The following is a 26,159-nucleotide window of genomic DNA, read 5'->3' on the forward strand; positions in this document are numbered from 1 at the left end:
GGCAGTCGGGGTTCAAAACAGAAACTCAGGCTTCATTAATAGACAAGCCGGTGGAACCCGATCTATTGTTTGGGAAAGCGGTCGAAGACGCACTGAAAAACGCCAAGGACGAATACGAGACACTGAAATCCCTTGGCCAACTAACCAACAAACCCCCTAACCAGAGGGGGAATAGTAATTTTCGTCGCCCACGCGGCCAAAATTCACAAAGAGGCAACTATGCCCAGGGACAGGGTACACAGTGGAACAACAACCAGCAGTCTACCCAAAGTTACGGCAGGGGTAACAAAAGAGGGCGTGGAACAGGCAGAGGCAGCCCCAACAAGGGAGGTGGCACGCCTCCACCAAAGCAGTGACGCTCAGTTCAGGGTCCCTTCTCACGCAACCCCAGTAGGGGGACGCATTTCCAACTTCACCCAGGCTTGGGAAGGGATCACCTCAGACAGATGGGTGCTGTCAACAGTGTCCACAGGATATTGTATAGAATTACTGCAGCGTCCCCGGAACCATCCTCCACGACAAAGAGTACACTCCTTAGAACATCAGAAGATCCTTCTCGAGGAGATTGCCATTCTGCTAGAAAAGGACTCGTCCCAGGACACCAGGTAAACAAGGGTATCTATTCAACTTACTTCCTTGTGCCTAAGAAAGATTTGACAATGCGCCCAGTACTGGACTTACGGCCTGCCAACAAGTATGTCAAGCCCCAAAAATTCCGTATGACCACGCTACAAGAGGTAATCCCCCTCCTAAAAAAGGGGGATTACATGGCAACCTTGGATATGAAAGATGCTTATTTTCATATTTCCATGCTCCCGGCGCACAGAAAGTACTTGCGCTTCAAGGTGGACAGTCGCCACTACCAATTCAAGGTACTGCCCTTCGGGATAGCTTCAGCACCAAGGGTATTCACCAAGGTACTGGCGGTGGCAGCTGCACACCTACGCAGGGAGGCAATCCCAGTGTACCCTTATCTGGACGACTGGCTCATAACGGGGGAAACCCCAGGAATTTGCAGGACAAACATTCAAAGGACTATCGACCTCCTCCACGAATTAGGCTTCTCAATCAACAAGAAGAAGTCAAGCCTAGTGCCAAGCACCTCAAAACAGTTTCTAGGAGCAATCCTAGATACTCAGAAAGGGTTGACCTTCCCTTCGGAAGAGAGAATTCGGAATATACTACTGCAAATTCCACATTATCAGTCCGGTCAACAAATAACGGTACGCAAAGCAATGCGGTTACGGGCATGATGGCATCATGCATTTACCTGGTCCCCCACGCGCAACTGCGCATGCGTCCTATGCAGGAATGGTTGGCGAAACAGTGGTCTCAGGCAAGTGGTCAGTGGGACGATCTAGTGGTCGTTTCGCCAACACTTGTACAGAGCCTACACTGGTGGACAAGAGAGAATCTCGCAAGGGGAAAACCCTTTTACGATCCCGAGGTACAGGCAGTGGTGACTACAGATGCATGCCTGACTGGGTGGGGAGCTCACCATCTCCACCACACAGCTCAGGGTCTCTGGTCTCACTCAGTAGCCAAGAACCACATCAACCTGCTAGAGCTTCTGGCAGTATTCAGAGCGCTTCGGGCATTCGAGCCCCATCTAATAAACTTGTCGGTGCAGATCCGGACGGACAGCACGACAGCCATGTTCTATCTGAACAAGCAAGGAGGGACTCGTTCGCCAAATCTGTCCAAGCTTGCCCAGAAAATCTGGATATGGGCACTCAGACGGAACATCTTCCTGTCATCGCAACATGTTCCAGGGGAGCTCAATTCCCTAGCGGATGCTCTAAGCAGAGACTCCCTCCCAGAAGAACACGAATGGGTCCTTCACAGAGAGATCGTAGAAGATCTCTTCTCTCAGTGGGGTTTCCCCACTATAGACCTATTCGCCACAAGAGAAAACAAACAATGCCCAGGATTTGCATCCAGGTTCCCCCAGCCAAACTCCCAAGGGAACGCCCTGTGGATGAACTGGTCAGGGATGTTTGCGTACGCTTTTCCACCAACTCCTCTCATCAAGAAGGTAGTGTACAAGATGAACAAGGAATCGATGACGCTCATCCTAGTTGCTCCCATGTGGGCGAGACAACCATGGTTTCCACACCTACGCAGGATGGCGGTGTGCGAGCCCATCAAACTTCCAGCCTGGTACAACCTACTGTCCCAGCAACAAGGTCAAACAGTGCACCAGCAACCCAACTCAATGAACCTGGCAGCATGGCTCTTGAGGTCATAGAGTTTGGAAATCTCAATTTACCACAGAGGTGTATGGACATACTAAAAGAATCCAGGAAACCAAACACAAGGCACTGTTACTTTGACAAGTGGAAGAGATATGTTATTTGGTGCCAGAATAAACAAATCAACCCGGTTGATTGCACTCCTTCCAACATTGTGACATACATGCTCCACCTGCTGGATGCAGGACTGGTTTTTAACTCTCTGAAAGTACACCTGGCAGCCCTCTCGGCTTACACCACATCCCATAACAAGGTGTCGTGGTGGAAAGTACCAGTAGTTAAAGCCTTCATGGAAGGAGTAAAGAGACTTCACCCCCCTATTTCTAACCCACCGCCAGGATGGGACCTTAATGTGGTGCTAGCTAAGCTCATGGGCCCCCCTTTCGAACCCATGCATAAAAGTAGTCTCAAACACCTGACTTATAAAACTGCCTTCTTAGTAGCCATTACCTCTATAAGAAGGGTCAGTGAAATTCAGGTTCTGTCAGTGCAGGATCCTTTCTTTACTGTCCACAAAGACAAACTGGTTTTACGCACATACCCTAGGTTCTCACCTAAATTTATATCTAAATTCCATGTAAACCAGTCCATCGAGCTTCCGGCTTTCTTCCAGAACCGGCAAAGCACGGCTGAGGTGAAACTACACACCCTAGATGTGCGTAGGGCGGTCCTCTACTATGTAAATAAAACCAGACCGCTAAGGAAAACAGATCAACTGTTTGTCTCCGTAGCTACAGGCAGAGAGGGAGATCGCGTCTCTAAAGGCGCTATCTCGAAGTGGATTATCAACTGTATACAGCTGTGTTACTCTCTTTCTGAAAAAACTCTGCCTTTTACGCCAAGAGCCCACTCTACTAGAGGCATTGGGGCCACTCTGGCTTTCATTGCAAATGTTCCCCTCGACACCATTTGCAAAGCAGCTACTTGGAGCTCTATTCACACTTTTACTCAGCATTACTGCATTGACACTCATTCCAAGACAGATACACAAGTGGGACAAGCGGTTCTGAGACACCTGTTTGCTCATGACCCTTCTCACATCCCACCTCCTTCTTCTGGTACTGCTCGCTAATCTATGCACAGCATGTGATCTAAGCAGATTCCACAAGCCTCAGAAGGGATACATTACTCACCGTAATCGTATTTCTGATGCTTGTATCTGCTTAGATTCACATGCGACCCACCCTTCCTCCCCTCCGAGAGAAGGCGCATGGTTGCTTGTAGTCTTACCTTTCTGTCTATCTGCTTGGACTATCTGTACTCACGCTACTCCTCATGCTACCTCATGTCAGGAAAAACACAATCTGGGGATCCTAGACGCGTGAGGGATCATGGGTACAGTGGACGTCACACTAGGGATAGTATTACTGGCACGCCCTGTGTCGACGCCCTTTTCCGACTTTCGAAAAACAAACTGTAATACTCCGCAGCTTCCACTAGATGTCGGCCTATGCACAGCATGTGAATCTAAGCAGATACAAGCATCAGAAATACGATTACGGTGAGTAATGTATCCCATATATAATATTGCCCCTAGCCTGTGGGAGAGGCTAATTAATGGGATTGTTTCCCGGCTATCATTTTTAAGAGATTTATTTAAGAGAGGAATTCATATTAATTGAATTCTTGAATTGGAATGTGGTTAATACATTTTATTGGAAAGCTTTTATATATACAAATGTTTGTACTGTATTCTCAAAAGAATTTACATTTTAACATGGATTATTTATGATGTGTTTATAATGTAAGTGTTGAGATTTGTGTACGGTAAAGCTAATTTCTTCAATGCCCAGGGACTGGTGTGGCCAGTCCCAAGATTCCCAACAAGAGAATGCCAGTGCCGCATACCTGGTAACTAAAAAACCCAATCTCCATATTCTCTGCAAAGTATGTGAGTCTACACATGCACAGTAAGAGGTATAGTTAGTCCTGTGACGAATCCAGGCAATTTGTCCCTCTGGGACTAGCGAGGTGAGCCTGCTATACAGTACCCTCTTTTTTTTATTTTTTATTTTGTATTTGGTTATACAAAAACCTTTTACAAAATCTTCTATTTCTATTCACAATAAAAACAAAAAGAAAGACTATCAAAATGCAGTCTTCCTTCTCTAGTCACTAGCATAGCTATTCAGCGCTAAAAAAAAAATGCAGGCAAGCAGAATAAACTAAATTTTTAAATGTACATTTGCTAAAAAAGCGCACAGAAGAAAAGATGGTCTATATAGGACACATTAACTAATGAACACATGGGGGTCTAGATCTGTCTCATTTACTGATTCTCTAAGGAGGACATTTTCCTGGAAGCACAATTTTCAGGGAGGGACCTTTGCCGCCTTCTTGCTCATCACAATGTCATACTGCTCGAACTTTTACCACTGCTGTTGTCAGAGAGCTCAAATGTCCAGAGATTAGTCTATCCCAAAACAAATCGGCAATGTGATCCTTTCTACTGACTCCAAATCTTGCAAAGAAGGAAATTCTCACAGGCCAAGTCCCCTCACACTCCAGCAGTTGGTTGGAGGTTATCTTACAGATATTGCAAAAGACAATTCTCCCCTTTTCCACTGACTAATAGAATCTGCTCTGTGTGTGCTATGTTGAGTCTTATTCTGAGAAAGTTCATCCTAATCCTCCAGTCTGGGAACTTCAGAAGGTATTGGGCTATAACCCCTTTTTTCCGCTTTTAAAAAGAGGTTTTCAGGAGTGTGGGAGCGCATTTTATTGATTGTAGTTATCCAGTCTGTTTCATCTAGATTTTGTTTGCCTTTTAGGGGGGCTGTGTATCAATGTCTCCAGGTCTGTTCCTGCTTTTTCCAGACCCTCTATTGACCTTTCTTCAAGAGTAAAGTATTTTGGATTTTTTTACTTCTAGGTGGGCCTTAATGTCGAAATACAAGGTATCTTTCTGAGCAGTGATGATTAAACGCAAGAGGGAAATTAATTTCCAGTCTGACTGGGATTTGAATGAGCATAAGCCCAGTTTGAATCTTGGCATGGACATTGGAAGGCTCCATGGGAGACACAACAGTAGACTAGCCCCTCCAGTCTTTGCCAGTCTACATTGCATAGATATGTTTTCGTTTCTAAACCATAGATGATCACTGGGACCACTTTAGATGTATAAAATTTAATCAAAGGAATGATTGAAAATGTACAGAATTTTGCTGAGATCTTTTTCATCTGGGGAACTAGCTGCGAGATTTTCAGTTGCACATCCTGTTCGACCTTCCCCTGCGATGTTGCGGCATAGACCTTATAACCCATGTAGGTTAGATCTTCCACTCTTAGGATGCTCTGGCCCCCTAACTTCCAATATAGATAGCTTATCTTCTTGAGTGGCTGCTTGAAGACGACTATCCTTGATTTCTTTGGATTAATGGCTAGGTCGTTTTCCTTTGCATAGACGTCGAGTTTGTCCAAAAGACGTTGCAGCCCTCCTGGTGTTTTGCCCAGCAGGACTACATCGTCGGCATAGGCAAGCAAATGGATTTTACATCCGTTGATTATAGGGCTAGCCAATGCTGATTCTTCTAAGGACTCTCCCATATCAGCAAGATAGAAGTTAAAGAATAAAGGGGCTCCCAGGCAGCCCTGACGTACGCCTCTTTCTACCTTGATCGATTCTGACAGATGACCTTCATCATCGAGCCAGACTCTAATAGTGGTATCTTTATGGAGTTCTACCAACATAGACAAAAGCCCCTCTGGGATGCCCCGTTTCCTTAGTTTTGACCATAGATGGGATCTATTCACAAGGTCAAAGGCCTTTGAGAAATCGACCCAGGCGCCATATAACTGTTGTTTTTTCACTTAAGATGTTTAACATCAGGCCGTTTAATGCTGTTGAGTGCCCTCCTCTAAAGCCTGTTTAATGTTTTGAGAGTATCTTCTTTTTCTTCACCCAACCCTCTAGCTTCCCCAATAAGATCTTCATGAAGAGTTTACTCTCGATATCGAGGAGGGCGATCGGCCGATAGTTTGTAGGTTGCAGCCGGTCACCCCCCTCGAAAAGCGGGATAATAACCGCCGATTTCCATGATGCAGGGCATTGGCCATTTGGCCCTGCTGCTTTAAAGGAGGAAGATTTGGCCATCAGATCTAGAAGAGACTGTTCCCCCAGAGGAAGACACCAACAAGTGGTTTTCTCCGGCCTGCACTTCGTCACCGGGTTCTTGAAGCTGGCTAACAGAAATTCTATCCAACTCCTCTCTGGCACCAAATTGCACAATGCAGTGTCTGGATTCCCCTCTAACCAGCAAATTACTGACTAGAATTCTCTGGTGTCATTGCTTCTTGTTAGCTTCAGCATACGCTCACCATCTTAATGGAGTTGCCACATCCTCTTTACGGGACAGGAGCAAGTGGGGACCACTGTGGTTGATCAGAAATGCCCAAGTAAGGATTCCACCCTCCTTTACTTCTAAATCCTCAATGTTGGTTGCATGGGAGTTCAACAGGGTAATCATATTCCAGGCCCGTTAAAGTGGATGGCTTGGTTTCTGGCCCGTTTGTTACCACCTTCTTGTGAAGACCAGGACCAATGGCATCTTCCCTTTTCCTACCAGGGGCAAGCCAAATACACCTGGATGCCAGCAGCACAAGAGAGAAGCAGCAGGAGAACAAACGCTGAACTGCACAACTGCACAGATGAGGGAGTCCCTTCCTCAAAGGAAGGAGAACGAGAAACCAAATTGTTAATGTGGTGGGTGGAGAGTTTGGAAAGCTGCTGTTTTGTTGCAAGACAGAGATCCCGTAGACCCTGGAACCACCAAAACAGGAGTAAGCAAAGCCAAACCAGCAGCAGCGGGACGACGTCCCGCAGGAGCGATATCCAGAGCTAGTCCACACTGAGAAGCTGCAGAGGGAAACAAGACTGCACAGACTAAAGCCAGGTCTGAGATGCAGAACCGCGCCGGCCAGAGAAACGGAAGCCCGGATGGACCCCACCAATGAAAGAGCGATACGCAAACTCTTACCAAGAGCAGGCAGAGGTTGGTGAGGCAAGAGCAAAGCCCTCACCTGGCTAAGAATCGGTATACCCCACAAGGAGGTGAATTGGCTGAGAAAGCTACAAGCCTATGCAGGGCTGCAAGACCAAATATCCCACAAAGGTGTGAAGAAACTGAGAAAAGAGAGACTGACAGCCACTAGCCCATGATGGGCTGTGTACCTGTGTACCTGAATACCCCAGAGGGGGTGTGATGAATCCAATGGCGACATCAGATTCCCCAATGGTAACCCCCCTGCCATGTGGCCAGGGAACGGCAACCACTGCTGGATCCTGACCATGGCGCGGCTTCGAGGGAGGATCACATGTGAGGAGGCAACTACCAGTGATATGTTATGCCTTCATATAGAACTGATCTTTCATATGGAATCAATGAGAGAGATTCTTCAACTGCTATATATCAAGTGACATAATGGACTCCAATTCCCACAACAACCCAAGTACTGAGATGAGGAGGATGCAGGAATTGATGCAGGGCAGCAAGAGCCTCAAGCTCAATGAGCGTGCTAGTTGTCTGGTGAAAACACTTGTGTGTGGGAGATTTAATAAAAAGGGCACCAAACTATGAGAAACGGTTCAGAAGAGGATGTATCTCCTGCAGAGGTGTGTGGACACTGGAGGCATGAGCTGGTATGGCAGAGCAGAGGAGCTCGCCAGCAGAGAAGGAAAGTAACGTTGCGCTAACAGGAAGTGCTGTGGAGATGCCAAAAACCGTAAGCGGATTCCTGTACGTTCGGCTGCTTAACGAGGCAGCATTATCCTTACTGGGACATGAAGAAAAGCAGGTGTGCAGGAACTGAGCAATGAGAGAAGCTGGAGAGACGTTGGAGAAGCCCACAGAGGGAAGCAAGCAGCAGAGCTACGTTGTGTACGCGGGAACAGGACCAAAGAGGCCACACAGAGCCGGTGAGCAATCCCTAGCAGGGACCGCAGGGCGTTTTGGCGACCACGCTAATGACAAGTTGAGCCTTGTAAAGCTGCTGAGACAAAAAACATAAGATTGTTTTTGAGTCAAAAGGGCAGAATCCAAATCCCAATAACATATGAGTGCATGGAATGTAGATGTGGGGAAAGCTTAAAGGAACATTGAAGCAGATAGATATACCAAACCAAGAAAGGTATATGTGGTTTTGAATGTAAAGAGGAACAGTAATGAATGAGACTTCCTGGCAAGAGTAGTATACCAGGCAGTTGAAAGTACAAGAGAAAAGTGCTGGCAGGGAATATACCAGGCAGTTGCGTGTGCATAAGAAGTCCTGGCAGGAATGTATACCAGGAAAACTGGCAATTTACAAGAAGTTTTCAGAAAGGGCAGTGTTTTTTAAACAAAGAAAGAACTTGTGTTAAAGAAGGACTTACTAGGCTAAAGAGCTTTTTGCCTAACAGGATTGTTGTGGGCCTGGAAAGACACAAAGAACTGTTAGACCAAGCAACATTGCCATACCATTAAAGAATCCAGGGGAAGGGAATGACCCCCTGGAACCAAAGTCTTTTAATCTTGGAGAAAATGTACGTTGGCGCCATTCTGTTTATTTGTGATCACTTTTTGCCAATACCAGGTTTAAGACATTTACCTTCTCACTTTATTATTTTGTTTGTAGTGTGAGGGTCAGGATAGAATGTTTGGACACAAGGACGGCTTTGATTCCGGACATCGTGACACAGACAGAATCTTAGTTTTCAGTTTTAGGTAGGAAAACTCCTCTTCAGAGCAGGGCCAGAGAGGCATTTTCCCATCCTGTTTAAGTTACTAAAAGTCCTTAACCGAAAACATGACACTTTTGTGTCCTGCTTTCATTTCTGACGGGGGCGAGAGACACAAGCTACCAAAAATGGCTGACCTGGCCCACAGGGCTGAGAGCAGGAGCAGGAGAAAACCTTTCTGAACACAAACTGCTGAGAACACAGACAACACTCATCCAGGAGATGAACCCAAGGGTTCCAAAGCTCAAACATGAGGTTATAAGACACTTTTCAAACAGAATAAACAGATTCAATACCAGTAGGTTAAACAAAGCACCAATGCTGATTAGAAATGGGTTTGGAGGTTTTCTTTAAACTCAATTGTTGAACAATGTTGTCTGGTTTGTAACCTATGTCTGACTTACCACACCCACAGTAACAGATATGACTATTCTTACACGCACAATTTAAGCAGCATACACACACAGCACTACTGCAGCTTCCCTACAGTTAAGTGGATTATTAGCTAATAAAGTACACTCTCTCAAGAGTTATTTTTCTGTTGTGTGGGTACCCCTTATCCAGGATGTTACCACTGGTACAGGCCTGAAAGTGCAATCACTATCACTGTCTCAGTGGTCTGAATGCTTGCTCTTTCTCCATTTACTTTCTGCATTACAAATAAATAAAGAGGGGAAATCAACTTGCTTCATCAGGATTTATTTGTAAAATAAATACAGCCCTTGTTTGGTGCTCCTAGCGTGTCCTTTTTATTTTTGCTTTATATTAAATATGACCTCTTATGAAATGTTCTCTTCTTTTAAATTAAAATATCATGGATGTTTCAGGATACACTTGACCCATGTGGGATAGTCAAGGATATTAATTTGACGAGATACCATGACGGAGAACTGAGATTAGAGAGAAGTAACCTTTTCTACAGATTCACTGAAAAAACGTTAGTTAAGGGGCAGTTAAGTTGAGCACATTTAATGCAACAAAACCCTTGAAATTCAGCAGATGTGGGAAGTCATGACCAGCTTAACTCAGCGCCTTCCTGTTGATGTCGCCCAGAATGCAATTTTGTATGTCCTTGTGAATCCCTTCTCTTATAATATGTATATGCTCTTGGGCTTTGCAACGGGAACGCGCAGAGTTAATCTGGTCATGACTTCCCACATCCGCTGAATTTCAAGGGTTTGGTTGTGTTAAATCTGCTCAATTTAACTGCACCTTAACTAAAGTTTTTTAGCGAATGTCATGGGTTTTGTTATACCATAGTTTTTTTTACCGCCCATTTGCAATGGCCTTCGGTCGTGTCTACTGTAGATGGTTCCCCCAATATGTTTCTTTTGCACACAGATGAGGCCATTATACATGTCTTTCGGGCCAACTAGCCAGGGCCTTTGGCCATGCCCACTATATATTTTAAAACACTACTGGGCTACTAGCCATGGCCTTCGGCCCTTTCCCCTATAAATGTCCGTCCAATAGGTCTCTTTTGCACCCACTAGGTGGCCACAGCCTTTGGCAGTGGCCACTATACATGTCTTTTGGACCTACTAGCTAACTGTAAAATTCTAATTTTTTTAACTTTTCTTTTTTACCCCCCAACCCCTCCCCGCCATAATCCCAGTCATATGGTCAATGTAAAATACAAATAAAACCTGGTTATCCGTAAACGCCTGCTAATATCCAGTTATTTTCTTGACACTTTTTTCATGATCGTACAGCCGCGGTTATCTGCCCAATAACTGCAGCAATTGAAAATATCAGAGCCCTGAACTTGGTCTCAGGACCACCCCCCCCAGCTCCCCAATTTCACATGGTGTCTGCTTTCCCCCTTGCACACCCCTAGCCTGATGCCATTTCATCATGTTTCCTCCTCGAAATCACACTTTTCCCACTTTTCGTTTTCAGCTAGCCACGGGTATTCCTATAATAACCGCGGTTATCATTCACATCAAACAAAAAAAAAATTGCAGATTTTTTATTTTAGAAAAGCTTCTCTCCTGCAAAGCACCATGGAGGATATAGATATAATTTTGGGAGAAGGGTGCACCCTTTAAAAAAATTACTGGATGCAATAACACTAGACATCCCACTCCCTCCCCCGCACCCCACGCACCCACACCTTGGAAATTCAGTCAATCCTTCATGCACAAATTGTATGTTTGTTTCTTAACGGGTCCAATATCGACAAGCTGTTTTGGTTGTGCGGTGGACAAGAATTTTGACTTCTTTCTCTATGGGAAAATGAATGGGGACTAGGCTGAAACAGTGTTTTTAAAAAAAAACTTTAATAACTTTTTTTTAATTTTTAACTGGTCTTTCCCAAAATGTCCAGTTGGGGGAGGGGAGTGGCGTAAAAATCTTTTTATCTGCAAAATAAATTTCAGCCGCACTTTAATGTAAGTAAGGGTACATTTGGAGACCTCAAGAGATGTTATCAGAGAGCACACAATGGGTTTGATTGCCGTTTTCATCCATGACATTCTGTAATTGAAGCCTTATGATCAGTGTACAAATGCATCTGACCATGCAGTGGACTTGTAGCATTACTTGGGCCTTGAGTGACATGTTTTTATTTTTTTTCACAGGTGAAGAAGCAGGATACACTTCTCTACAAGGTGAATGGAGTACTTGTGCTCTTGACATTTTTCCTCTGCCGGATTCTTCTTTTCCCCTTTATGTACTATGTGTACGGGAAACAATATGGGATTCCACTATACAAAGTCCCTTTTAACATTCCTCTGCACTGTAACGTTGCCAACGCCTCCATCATGGCACCACAGGTCTACTGGTTTTGCCTAATTTGCCGTAAAGCAATCCGGCTTTACTCTGGCTCACAGCCCAGCAAGAACAGATAGGAATGATCATCAGTGGTCGAGCAGCACAGCAGTATGAACCCCATGCTTCCAGAAGAACCCTTCATCTGCACAACTAAAAGAACATGTTAGACATTCCAACTAGTGTCTTGGCAATAGACACTGGGTCATCGAGTTAAGAGTTCTTCCTTTGGAGATGGGGGAGGGAGGAGTTTTGGTTGGAGAGGTTATTTCCTCAACCCAAAGGGTGATTGAAGAAACAGATACTATGATTCATGGAATTATATGCACTGAAAAACTGATTTGTGCGCCATTATGCCCGCAAATTCCTGTCTGACAAATGGGGATTTGCGGGCAGAATGGTGCACAAATCCCCGTTTTTCGGCGCAAATAATTCCATGAATCAGCCCCATAGGATCAACACCCCTTATTCTTTTTCCGAATACCAAATTCTAGAAACCTGTGTAGTACAAGTTCTCAAAAGTTACTTCTTGAAGTGTCCTGAAGCTGGCAAAACAAACAGCACACAGTTAAACGCTAATGGCCAATTTCATTTCTAGAATTCTGAAAGCCTGCTTTTTGGCCTTGGTTTACCACCATATTGTACCAAGTTTCCCACTTTAATTGCAGCAGTTATTAAGCTCAATAAAGGAACTGTCACACACACTATCAAAATGTGAAAAGAAATGCAGTGCATCCATACCGTTCATCTCCACTGGGTGTATGGCCTCTCTACCACAGCAACCTTGGTTGCGGAGGGTCTCCTTTAACTTTCATTCAGAAGCACCTGGTTAACTGAACTGTGCCACAGCTGAATTTCAACTTGAAGTCGGAGCTCTGGTTTCACAAGTGACTTCTTGAAAACCACCTTTTTCAGTTCTCCACAATTATCCCAAATCGAAGGCTCCAATAATGCTGAGATTTAAGCTATGGCAAAAACCGTGTTTGGTGTTCTAACCATGGTGCACAATTTGTGTTTGCTAGGCAAACCCTGTGCGTGGTTGGAGGTCTCTCTGTAGCCCTACCTATACCTATGAGGGGGGATATAGCAAAGATAGTTGCATTAGGGGGTGACATGTTACCATAACCAAGGGCCGATGAGGCAACCCCCTGCTGGTGGTGCCATTGGTAGCGGTCTAGACCTATTGAAGGCCCTACTTAACAGGCTGAATTAATTGCATTTTCACCATGAACTATAAACCCTCTTAAGTGTTACACCTTTCTATTAAATTGTTAAATATAGATGTACAGGTTTATAATTTTACAATTGCAGTTAGTATTTTGTGTGTGGTTATAAGTCATGTTACACAGGTCAGTAGTCCATCACACGATTGTTTACGACACCCTCATATGTTAGCTTGAGTGTGGGTCTGCCTCATAAAGTGATTGCAATCGAATGTGAATGGTGCCCTCTGATCACAGCTCCAACCCACAAAAACAATGTTTGTGCAGTAGTTTCAGGCTACTGTAAAGACTATTATTGACCCATCCAAAGCAGCCAGAGAGAAACAAGCAGAAGTCTCAACAGCTGCAGAACCATGTACATCGTGTGAGGTATTATACCTGGGTGAAAAAAAAAAGACAAACTGGTAGTAGAGTCTTTATTGTTGGCAAAGCCACCCATTGGCAACTATCCCCATGTACACGGTAGAATGATTAGCAGGTGGAATGGACTAAGTACTGCACGGATGTACGGGAAGAAAACGAGAAAACAAAATCGAGGTGGAAAAAAGTTTTTTTTTTTCGGCCTAATTCCCAAAATTGCAAAAATGTCGCAGAAATTCCACCTCAAAAAACTAATTTCTACCTGGATTATTTTCTAATTTTTGGGTGTCATTCCTATTCTAACACATGCAAAGTAGTGCATTGCAAAATGAACCAGAGCCTTGCATTTTGTGAAGTGGATGCTCGAAGAAAAGGAGAGTAAGCTGTGAACTTGCAGGAAGAGAGTGAATGTGCACCGACTGCGAGAAAGCATTATGTTCACTTCCCACCCCAGTTTCACAATACCTGGCCAATGATATGACTACGTGGGCATGTTATAGTAACAGCTGCCAAACAATTAATGCCTGTCAAATACATATACAAAAGCATAAACCAAGGTTAACCATCGTCTTTTTCAGTGCACTTTTTTCAATGCACCTCGTCATGCCATAGTGGACGACTACACGCCAAAACAAAGCACTATTCACACTAAAATGAATATTCTTATCCATTAAAGCTATAGTTTTGTGAAATGTTACTTATTTTCTAAACGTGTTAATTTCTAGCTCATTACTAATGTGCCTTGTGTAATAAAATGTATCTCACACCTGTATTCGTGTATCACGACGTACAACATTTTTGAAAATAATAAATATGTCTTTAAAAACTCTCATTGCATATTTTGTCCTGAAAGCCTCTGCAGAGATGAACATCTACAACCAAGTTTATTTAAGATGTTCTGTTCTTGGAATGTGAATGTCCGCCAGTACGTAAGGACATAATCATTGGCTGATAAACCTGTCACCAGATTGTAATTATGTAATCGCTAATGCTACAATCAGGGAATGTTTTGTTTAGAAAGCTTCTTTCGTGTCGTTACCGAGGTAAACCAGGTGAAAGGAACTATGCAGTGCTTCGTAGAGCTGTTTGTAGTATTGCCTTATATTCTGCCAAAAGTCAATGCTCCATATCAAAAGGCAAACTGATCTAGTGCCACCCTGTGCTGCTCAATTTCAAAATGATGGACCCAACGACCCACCTTGCAACACTCCATCAATGTCAAGATGCAAACATCTCATGCCACGAAGTTTGATGTCCATCTTCATGGAACTAGCTATTGTTGGTCTGTAATCAAGGTGGTGCTGCAAACAAACCAGCTCAATGCAAGTGTTTGCTCAGTGTAATGCTAAATGTCAGTCTGTCCAGTGTGGTGCTGCAAACAATCAATTTTTGCCAGTCTGTAACTTCAAATAAAGCAGCTGGTGAATGACTGGTCAATGCAAGGCTCCAATCTAGTTTGTGCCATTCGGTGGCATACTGCCTAAAACACAGCTAGTGCGAATGTGCGCTCAATATGACAAACTGGCTAGTGGACAGTTTGTAGTTGGTGTCCACGTGTAAACGAATAAGCTACTGTAATTCTGCTCCATGTGGGACTACCTCAAATCAGTAATGCCAGCTTACCTACCCCCTCAGCCTTTTATATATGTTCGCGAGTCGCTAAACACCATCTTAGACACCAAGATAACCGCGCTCTGTGGATTTTCGCCGGCATCCTGTGTCTAGCGATAATTCATTCATAGAAGGTGCTTCATAAAAGACCTTGAAATATAACTGTCTATTGTCAGAGGGTGACCGACTCCCTCTGCCTCTCTGGTACCATTGGCCAATCCTCTCCTCCTTTGTGCCCTCAAACTTTCTCTCCATCCCGTATTGCTTAGCCGCATTTCACACTTAAGTACCAGCATGTAGCATTGAAACAGAACCTTTCAGAGCCCCCAAACTGGAACCTTAGGATTTTTCTCATGTTAAGATTTGTAAGCATGTGGCCGATATCTTAGGAATTCACAAGCATAGTGTGGTTTTACCAGGAGGGTGGTTATATCAGTTGTCAAATAATGGCAAAATACATATCTTTTGTAGCATCAATGAGTTACATAGGAGGTTAAAAACCTTCAAAGGATGCACCACCTTTTCTCATGTATTTGGAGGAAAGGTGGATGACCCCAAGAAACTTGTCTCGGTCTTTAAGACCCCATATGTAACCCCATTCCAGGCCAAATTCTGAGTGTTCGTAGGGCTGCAAATCCTTGGGATATATAGTACTACCATTCTCTCAGCTACCCCAGCAAGGATGTAAGCATTGATGGTCTCCATTGTGCCCATACATGTACACTTCACCTCCTTTTATTACTTTGTCAAATGGTGGTTTTACCAGTCTGTTCTGACTGTTTATTACGACAAATACACAACGTTGCAATGTAAGTAATCAGCCCTGGCCATCTCAACACATTGTCCAACTGTGCTTCAAACATCGGGCCATTGGATCTCTTCTCCCTGCACCCGAGTAGGGTTGTTCCCATCTTCCCGAGGTACTCGTGGATCAATACGTACGGCCATTTAAAGCAGGTCAAAGAGAGGCTCGACCACCAAAGAGAAAACAGGAGATGTCTGGCTAAAGGTTGGGGATTAAAAGGACTTTACAAAAGGAATTATATGATTTTGGAGTGGAAAGACATTGGATGATCAATTAGGAGTCTTCTGTGCTTCAGGATTCACCCACAGGTTCCACAAAGTAAGGATTCAGACTCTCAAATTAAATAGGCCATTTTAGGGTAACTCAGCTGCCATCATTCATTCAAACTTTGGCGACTACCCTGACACTGAGGGGCTGACTCATTCAATTTTTGAGCGCTTCTGCCTGGGCTCTACAACAGGTACTTTGAGATCTTGAACCCAGACACTACTCACAAACAGGTGAAATCGGTTTATGGTATCTTGGTGCTGACCATCCGAGACGGGCAGTAGCCATGACTGTGTATGGCAACCTCTGTATCCCACTCAATCTTGTGGTGACTATGCCTGGCAGTTTGGGTCTGTGCTGGATATACAGTGGCATTACTGGAAATGACACACTAGGTACAACAGGCACTACCTGTACTGGACTCAGAGAGGCTGCTACCAAGATCAGCAACCAGTGGTGCTGACACAGCAAATATGGAAGAAAACCAGTAAGCCTTGGGATTCACTTCCCTGGTAACACCTTTGATGACTCATCAGTAAAATATCTAGTAAATCAGGTTAGGAGTTTTGAGACAGAAGTACAGGGTGGAACTTTGAGTCTCACATGAGGCAATCTATATAATATGGTGCAATTCACTCTTGATGTGTGTGGAAATATCATCAGGTCTAGATTTCTAGGTGTCTCCAACCCCAGGAAGACTTCAGTGATCCTAGGGAGGGTAGCCACGTTCAGATGTGGGGCTGAGCAGAGAGGACATCTAGGATTCCCATTCATGGGCTTATCATATTAAACATGGTGGTGATACTGTGATGTTCTAAGGACACAACAGTGGCTAAACCAAGGGGCATGGTTCCGAAGGACATACAGCTTCCCACTGATATTTTTTTACTGGGTTCTTCAAAGGCTTAGACTAGAGCAGGCCACATGCAGATATTCCTCTCTCTGGAGTTGTGGCTTTTTAGAGTGGTGCACTTATCGGTCACCCATGGGGCAGCTGAGTTAGTTTTAGGTCACTGTTTTGGATCCTTAATCTGTGGTCTTGATGGAATGGGCAAAACCATTGCTGGTAGCATCCTATGCCAGAAATTTTCAGGAAGTGGAGGAAAATTGTGGTCTGCCTCTTCAGGGCATTGCAGGGTGGGGACAAATTCCAGTTTTTGTTTACTTTGGATTTCTTCTGCTGCCCTGTGGAGAAGTCTTAAGCAAGAATCAATTTCCTACACAGGCCAAGAAGACTTAAATTACCTTGTGAGAATGTCATCTGCAATCTGGTGGTTCTCTCATTTACATTTCGTAGAACCATAGTCTTCTATTCCCAAGGGACCGACTTGGTTACCTCAGCTGAGCAGTATGCCAGAATCTGCCCAATCATAACCGGGAGAAGGAAGATTCATTTTGTAATTTCAGAAAATAATTTACTCGCAAGCAATGAGAAGCCACTTCATGGGTTATCAAGGAGGTTAATGCGTATTCTACAGCGCATCCGTCTTTGCTCCCCATTACACTTGTACCTGAAGAATTAGTATGGTTGTCATTATCATTGGCCCCCCTCCTCCTGATCCTCTTAGGTCAGTGGTACTTAAGGATCGTGTCGTTAATCACCCAGATTCAGTCAGTGGTGATATTCCTGATACAATAACCAATGCAGTGGATGATTTATTGGTTAAATGTGATTTTACTGAATTAGAAAATACCTTTTTGACCCCCCAAACCCTCGTTTAACTTCATTTACAATACCCGTTAAAACCCCCTACCATATATATATATATACATACACACACTTTTTTATCAATATTTTTCGGCTAAAATGTTTAATAAAATGTTTATTAGTTATTTTTAATTCGGTACAATCACTGCATACCAATTTATCAACCTCAAAAAAGGCATTTCACAAGTGGGATGTAGGGGTTCTGGAATAACTGGGCATTCAGACATAGAAGCACTCTGTAGAGCGTGCTAACCTCCTAGATTCTTTTGAACAAGTATTATGGTCAAATCTGGGCATCCACGTGAAGCATGTGCTAAAAGAGGCACCTAGAGCATGGGAGAAGCAACACTCTGTTTCCTTGTTGAATAACAGAATGAATGGGCGCTATAGGCATATACCATCAAGAAAAGAGGTCTCTTTTCTGAACCCCAAGTACAGTCATCTGTGGGGCCTGCAGCTATGCTCTGCGGCAAAAGGGCCTCCAGCACTTCTGCTTCCTTACCCCCACTTTCCAATAGACAAACTCCTGGACTCTTGGCAGAAGCGTGAACCAGAATTCAGCACTACATCTTTGTCAAGCCAATTTGGATGGCCCGTTTGCAGCATGTAATTAGAACTCATGAAAGAGGCAAGCAGATTTAAAAAGAAACTAGGAGCGATATCTCAGCTTCTCTGTGATTGTCAGGGCTTCTAAGTCAGAAGGAGCAGACAACGGGGCACGTCCGCTAGTATACATTGGTGCAGGCAGGAGCATATTTCCCTAAAGTTTTTTTTCTTATGGATTGTGTCCTCCCACGTATTCCTCATTTTGGATATATCCATATTGCGCTTTGCCGTCTCGGAAATGTTTCAACAGCAGAGAGCGCTGTACGGCATTTAGCCAATGTCCCTCTGTGGTTACGATTCCTGCGTCCGGATGTGACATCAATGATAGTATAAATAGCACACACTGCATCCGTTGTCTCAGTTCTGTTTTTTGACTCGCCTCAGCGTATCTGTTGTCTAGACTAACATCTTTACTTTTTTGAGTGAAATCTTCACGATGTCAACGCCTTCGGGGAGGCTTTAAAAGATGTGCAGACTGTGATTTGAAGATGTCTATCAGTAATCCGCACAAGATTTGTCTCTGGTGCTTCGACAAAGAACATGAAGTCCTCAAGTGCAGCTCCTGCCAATCGATGGCAAGCAAGGCCTTGAAGGAGAGAAGGTTGAAGCTCACCCTAGATCGGTCGACTTCCAAGTCTCTATCTTCCAAGCGTTCGAAGATGAAGTCTTCCGAAATTAGAAGCTCCACTGGAGACATAATCTCCTGAAGGGCTCAAGATACTATTGACATTCCAAACGGTCAAGATCCAGGAGTGATTCCGATCACTCTTCCTCTTCGTCGTCACGGAACAAGTCAAAGAAAGGGCACAATCGTTCCTCATCCTTCTCACCTGACAAGCGTCAGTTACATTTTCCCAATAAGACCACTTTTGCGGCCGAATGGGAAAAGTTCAGAGAAAAGATGATGGAGGTCTTTTGAAAGGCCGCTCCTCCTGGTCCCTGGAAAGAGATGAAAAAGTCTGCTGAACCCAGTGCATCTTCCAAAACTGGCAGAGAGTCCAGTAAGGCATTGTCAAGCATAGCGTCGACCACAGAGACTTTATTGATGCAAAAAGGTGAAGGACCCCTCGACGTCGACCTCAGAGACAACTTTGAACTTTAAACCCAGATCTAAATCTGATTTCTTCAGATCTGTTGGGTCCACGAGGAGGAATATGATGTTTTAGCTTTCAGGTATGAACGTTTTGGGGCTCCCAATGTTCCAGAAGAGTTCGTCTCGGACCAATCTCGGCTTGAAAACCTAGACACATGTCTCAAAGAAGTGGTCTGGATACCTCTCCTGAGGTGGAATTTGACACACCATACATACACTGTCACCCTAACACAGCCTATAGAATGGTCATGAATAGGGTGATTAAGTATTTGGGTTGGGGACCTCCTGCTAAGGACATTACTCAGGATGACCTTAGACATTTTGGATAGAGGTACTCCTAAGGCGCCTGTACTACCCTTCCATTTAGCAATAAGGAATCTTATTTTAGGCACACGGGAAGTACGCGAAGTACGACTGTTGACTGTTGGAACGTTGGCAAACTGCGAGCCGTGAAGGAGAACTCGCTGCTTGACCGAGGAGCGGACATATATGCAAGCAACACGGAAGTTGCCTGTCCCCTACGTGCCTCAAAATGCTCTGATTGGGTTTTGGCATCCCAAGCCCGCCCTGACCCCGCCCACCCTCTCAATTGAAAAACGTGTGTGTAGCGCACTCGCGCGCGCACACGGGAAGTACGCAAAGTATGACTGTTGACTGTTGGAACATTGGCAAACTGCGAGCCGTGAAGGAGAACTCGCTGCTTGACCGAGGAGCGGACGTATATGCAAGCAACACGGAAGTTGCCTGTCCCCTACGTGCCTCAAAGTATTAACTTTAAATGGACTTCCATCTGTCAGTTTAACAAAGTTAAAAGCTTTAGTGTGGTCCTTAACGTCCTTTCTCTGTACCTCCCTCTACAGATGCTCTGATTGGGTTTTGGCATCCCAAGCCCGCCCTGACCCCGCCCACCCTCTCAATTGAAAAACGTGTGTGTAGTGCACTCGCGCGCGCGCGCACACGGGAAGTACGCGAAGTATGACTGTTTGCTGCTTTGTGCAGTGGGCAGACAGGTTGTAAACACATGAGATTTTCCATTAGATGATACAACTTTCATGTGGCTCTTAAAGAACGTGGGATTTGTGATTCCAGATTAACTGGATATATTGTACGGCGTGACCTATTGTGTGAGGTAAGCAATTGCAAGGTGCGAGAGATTGTAATCTCTGTGCGTGGTTAAGAGGTGGGAGGTGATTTACTCATTGAAACTGTGCAGAAATGAAAAGAAGGTTCATCGGTGGTAAACAAGATATGGTAATGTTAACGAATACTATTAAGACTAGGCGTATGAGCATGGCGCATGCAATTGCTCTAGTGCTTACCGTTTCTTCGGATTCGGATGAGGATTTAATTGAATGCGCTCAAAATGAATCCGCCAAATTAAGTACTGAAAGGCAGGATGTGTTTAGCGAGGACTCCTCGCAGTCTCTATTCAATGAGGAGCCGAGACTGAGAGGCGATGTTGGGATTGCTACCTGCGGCACTGAGTTGATCGAGTCACCACAAGGGCGGACCGTGGAGTCCTTCTTATATACACCCCCCATATCTGCTTCCGAGGAATTGAATTTGTTGGGTTTATCGGTATATCCTGGTTCATCTACGCAATGCCCCAATTCTATGAGCAGCATGGGTGAGACTGCAGTAGCAAGGAATGAGTGCAGGGGGATTGATGGCCCGCAACCGATAGAAGGAAATGACAGGATTCAGGGTGAAATACTAAGAGAAGTAAAGTCGCAGACTTTTATATTGAAAGAAATTCTGCTTGCCTTGACTGCTTTCCCAGATATGCTAGCTGGAATTATGGCAAAGACAAATGCATCGAAAAGCAATGGCTTAACTGATAAACAAACAGCGATCCTAAATAATGGTGCCCAGGCTTTGAGTGATGTTCAACTGTGTGGTCCCAAGACTGTGATTGAGGAGAAAGACCTGAGTGTCTTTGAAGTGGCTAATACCGTGATGAACATCAAGGGGGCGGATGACTTAATAATTCCAGTAGTTGAGAATGAGCCTATAAAGGTTGCGGATATATTCAACCTTAAGATATCTAAAAAAAAAATGAAGAAAAATAGGCAAAAACAAGCGCGTGCTCAAAAAGCCTTTAATGTATCTTCACTAAAGTTCTTGAGAGAAACTAATATTTGTGACTCCGATATGACTATACTGAAGCAAGGAGTGACTGCACAGGCAAAGACCGTATCACTGGGTGGTTCGAATGGAGACGGGGTGCTTAATGAAGGGATTAGGACAGTAGTCCCTTCACTGAGTCCTCGTGCAAATAATATAGAGGAGATTCTTGGGAAGAATACGACTGAAAAAGGGGTAGGTGATGAACACAATGTGATGGGTGGTCTTGGTAGGGGGTCTACCAATAACACAAAAGCATCTGAATATTCCGACGCAGTAAACAAATTATCAGACGCTATGAAAAATAAAATAGTTACTGATAGAATTGACACTAACCTAAGGAATTTGGAAATGGGTATGCTTGATATTTTTGATCTATTCAAGAATCCTGACGCGCAGATGCGTATAAAGATACCCGCAAGAGACACAAATGCCCCTCCTAAGTCCAATCTGGATGTGGAGAACATGACTAAACTGAAAGCCAGAGTTAATGAGCAAAAGTGCACAACTGACGGCGAACAAGAAATCGCTGACTATAAGGCGAGTATTTCGAACTGCACTGAAGATACATCGCTACCTCAAGTAAGGGAAAATAGACCCAGGCCGCCATCTAACAATCATGACTTAGAGGGCAGAAATCAGCCTTTGACTGATGCGCATGTAAGAGATTTAATAAAGGAAATCTTGGCCGATAAATTAATGACCACAGAAAAATTACTTATAGGCAATAATCCTCCTATTGACAGCAGAAATCATGATACAAGAAAAGTTGATGGAGGAAATTTAAAGGATGAAGTGAGCGCTCCGGGGCGTACTAATAGAAAACTTAGAGGTACGGTGAGAGATAGGGAAGTTTTACAAGACCTCGTGTACCCACAGAGAGTGCAAGATCTAGATTACGATAACTATGTGAAAGGGAAAAGCCAGATTAGTAATCACAACGTTAAAATGCGAAGGCCTGATCAGCCTGCAGAAGCAAGTTTGATCCTATATTATGTGTTTAATGATGGCCACTCTCCCATCCTTAATAGATCATATGTCTTGAGTCTATTTCGAGACATCCCAGAGTTAGCTCTTGTATCATCATGTGACATCCAACTGGTTGATTTTATCGACCCGAATAGGATGGACTTCGTACGTTTAGTAATTGCTTCATCAATGGTGCGGGCTCTGATTCTCAAGGAAGCTGGAGCGCTGCAGAAGAGGGGCTTTGATACGTACGAATATGTGGACCACAGTGACTATTTACCAGAGAAAAACAAGGACCAAAGATCTCGATATTATAGTACAAGAGAGACTGAAAACGAGACGAATCAAGCTGGCGCTGGCCAGTTATCTATAAGTGATATGAATGAATGGAGAGCTATGGCGATTTCACTTAAGGAGACTCTTGAACAATTAAAAGGGATGGGAAAATCCAGCTAGTAATGACAACCTATTTAAACTGGTGTCCTGGAATTCCAGAGGACATATGCATTTGGTACAAAATAAAATAGTATGTAAGACTTTAGAGAAATTTGACTTTGTCTTACTACAGGAAACTTGGGCTTGTGGTCCTCTGCTATGGGATGGTTTTGTTATGCTTTGCATGTTTGGCCGAAAAGGCAAAAAAGTCCGGCCCAAGGGAGGTTTGGCAATTGCATACAGAAATAACCATGAAATATCAATGATTAGAGAGATACATATACACACGTCTTGCCTAGCAGCTATCTTTAGAATTGCATCAGAGAAGGGCATTATCCAGCTCATGATGATTAACATCTATTGGAATGATGCTGAAAATGACGATACTATACTTGAAAAATTGCTGCAGGATTTGAATACACTAATAGAGGAGTGGATAATTTCTACCCCAAATGGCTTAATGATCCTAGCAGGTGATATGAATGCGGATTGTGAACAATCAAGCAGTGAGAAAGCCTGGAATTTAAGTGGAGAAGGGCCTAATAACACGGAAAAAAATAATAAACAGCATAGAGGGGCTCTATGGTGTAACTTTGCTTACTCTTGGGGCTTGACTCAGATGTATAATGAGAGACCGACCTGGAATGTCCGGGGGGCTTCCTCTATCATTGATTACATCTTTGCGAGTGAAAATCTAATTGGTAATATGCCAAATATGCTTGTGGAAGTTAACTCTGAAAGTGATCATGTTATCAATGAATCTGAATATAAAGAAACAAAGTAATACTAGCAATGCATATTGTCCTCAAATAACTGTAAATGTTAGGGGCTCCAGAATAAAGTGGAACAGGAAAAAAACAGCGAAATTTAATAGTCTAATGCAACTTGATTTTGAGAATTGTGCATTGGAGGCTAAAAAGACTCAGTATTCGGTCGACAAATTTGATGAGTTCCTGGGGTCAATGATGACCAAGTTTGAGCACTCTACATTGGTGGGGATTTCAAAGAAAAAAACTCACAGACATACCTTCGATCTTGATATGAAATTACAAAGAGCAATGTTGAATAAGGACCTCCGAGTACTAAAAAAACAAAAATATAAGTTGCCTACAGATGTGTTTGCTGAGAAATGTAGATTGAGGCGACAAGCATATAAGAACTGGAGGATTCATCACCAGGCCTGTGTATTACAGAGGGATGGTGAAAAAATGCTTAAAGCAATGAAAGAAACCAACTCGAGAAATTATTGGGCTCTGATCAACAGTACTGAGCTTACTCAAACCCAACTGAACACTAATCCCATTAGTGAGATGGTGTGGTGCGAATATTTTGAGAAATTATATGCGCGCTCTAGCAATGAGGATCATAAGATGGTTCAAATGAATCATAAGTGGAACCTTGATGTATCCATCACAAAAGTGTTATCTGTAATAAAAAGAATGAAAGCCTCCGGTACTCCGGGACCCAATAACTTGTCGATGGTATTGCTAAAGCAAAATGACTCTCTCTGGGCACATATATTGCATATGATCTTTAATGATGTAATTGTGACTCAAACCATGCCTGACTCATGGAAATTATCATATGTAATATTAATTTTCAAAAAAGGCAACCGTCGGAGTCCGAATAACTATAGACCTATTTCTCTGATAAATATTGAAACTAAGATATTCTCCGTCATAATTTTAGATAATTTGTTAAGTTGGATGGAGGATAAGGATATTCTTGACATCCGGCAGATCGGATTTCGTAAAGGCATAGGAACTGATGCTGGGAGCTTAGTACTCACTATATTGCAGAATCAATCTTCAAGAACGGTGAATGCACCAATTTACGCTGCATCTATGGACCTCTCCGCCGCCTTTGATATGGTGGATAGGCCTCTCTTATGGCAGAGACTTGTAAACCTGAAAATAGAGAGGGGACTACTCTCCATGATCATCCATCTGTATACAAATGCAGTTTTAAGGGTACGACTCAATAACGAGGGTCTGATGTCAAGGGAAATTTGTGCAAGGAATGGCTTAAAACAAGGTTGCGCCTTGGCTGCAATTTTATTCAACTTATATGTTTCAGGAGCTAAGGATAGACTGGATCCATCAGGTTTAATAGCCCCTAAGGTAGGGGGATTCACGATCAAATGGGTGTCGTACGCAGACGACTTCATGCTTTTTGACAGAACAAAGATTGGCCTGCAACGGCTTATTAATGCGTTTGTGGGCTTTGTTGGTGATATGAAATTAAAAATCAATCCGAAGAAAACTGTAATAATTAATTTGGGAAACAGCAATAAGAAATGTTTAAACCCGGTATGGTTTGTAAAAGGTACAGCAATTCGCCTACAGAAAGCATTTAAGTATTTGGGTTATGCCTTTGCAAGTAACTTGACAAATCGTTTTGTGAAAAAATAGCTTGAAGTCAAAGCGAATGATGCGGCAAAGCAAATGAGTCATAGAAAGTAAATATGGGAAATTTTCAATGGGAGCAAGTAGGGACTTTTACTTGATGAAAGTGATCCCAAGGCTGGCATATGGACTAGAGTTCTATCCTGAGAAAGAACGATTATACTTAAAATATATGGAATCAAAAATTTGGAAAAAATTACTCTTCTTTTTACCGAAAAGTATACCGATCGAATTAATAAGATACGAGTTTGGATTGAATTCTTTAAAATGCTCGATGGATTGTAAAAAAGCAATGCTCTATAGAAAGTGTTTACTTGCTAAGCGTAACTCTTTGTATCAGGTCTGTGGAAACGATACTGGGAAATATATGTCTAATTTAAAAGAAGAGGTTGAAAACATTATAAGTAATATAGGCGTTTCAATGAAATGTTTGTTGGAGAGACCTGCTAAAACTAGATCTCTGATTAAAGCATTCGACTGGGTTGCTAACAATTCTGTGATGATGAACTCAAAATTGTATGCTCAAGTTCTATCGTTCTGGAAATGGTTCCCTGAACCTGAACGATACCTAGTAAAATGTCCCTCCAGGAAACTGCGGCATAGCATTATGAGATTCAGATTTAATGTAATGAATACAAATGAAATAGCTGCTATTAGGAAATTGATTCCTGAAAATATGAAAAGATGTCGGTTTTGCTCGAATGAGGACTTTCCCGAAACACTTGGACATTTGTTACTAGGTTGCCCTATGCTCAAGAGAGAAAGATTTGCCTACTTTGCGGACTGTGTATTTGATACCTCTTGTGTAGTTAGAGAGCAT

At 43.4% G+C, this 26,159-nt stretch overlaps 1 protein-coding gene across 1 annotated transcript in view; it reads left to right on the forward strand.

Annotated features, from left to right (window-relative positions):
• TLCD3A (TLC domain containing 3A) overlaps positions 1–14,142 on the forward strand; it is a 453,616-nt gene extending 439,474 nt beyond the window's left edge. Inside the window, exon 5 of the mRNA XM_069615169.1 lies at positions 11,544–14,142. Coding sequence (XP_069471270.1) covers positions 11,544–11,813 — 270 coding nt within the window. The 3' untranslated portion in view covers positions 11,814–14,142. The remainder of the gene's footprint in view (positions 1–11,543) is intronic.
• Positions 14,143–26,159: the final 12,017 nt, after the last annotated feature.

The sequence above is a fragment of the Ambystoma mexicanum genome, chromosome 9, assembly GCF_040938575.1.
Source record: "Ambystoma mexicanum isolate Mex_15411 chromosome 9, UKY_AmexF1_1, whole genome shotgun sequence".
In the NCBI taxonomy this organism is placed as follows: domain Eukaryota; kingdom Metazoa; phylum Chordata; class Amphibia; order Caudata; family Ambystomatidae; genus Ambystoma; species Ambystoma mexicanum.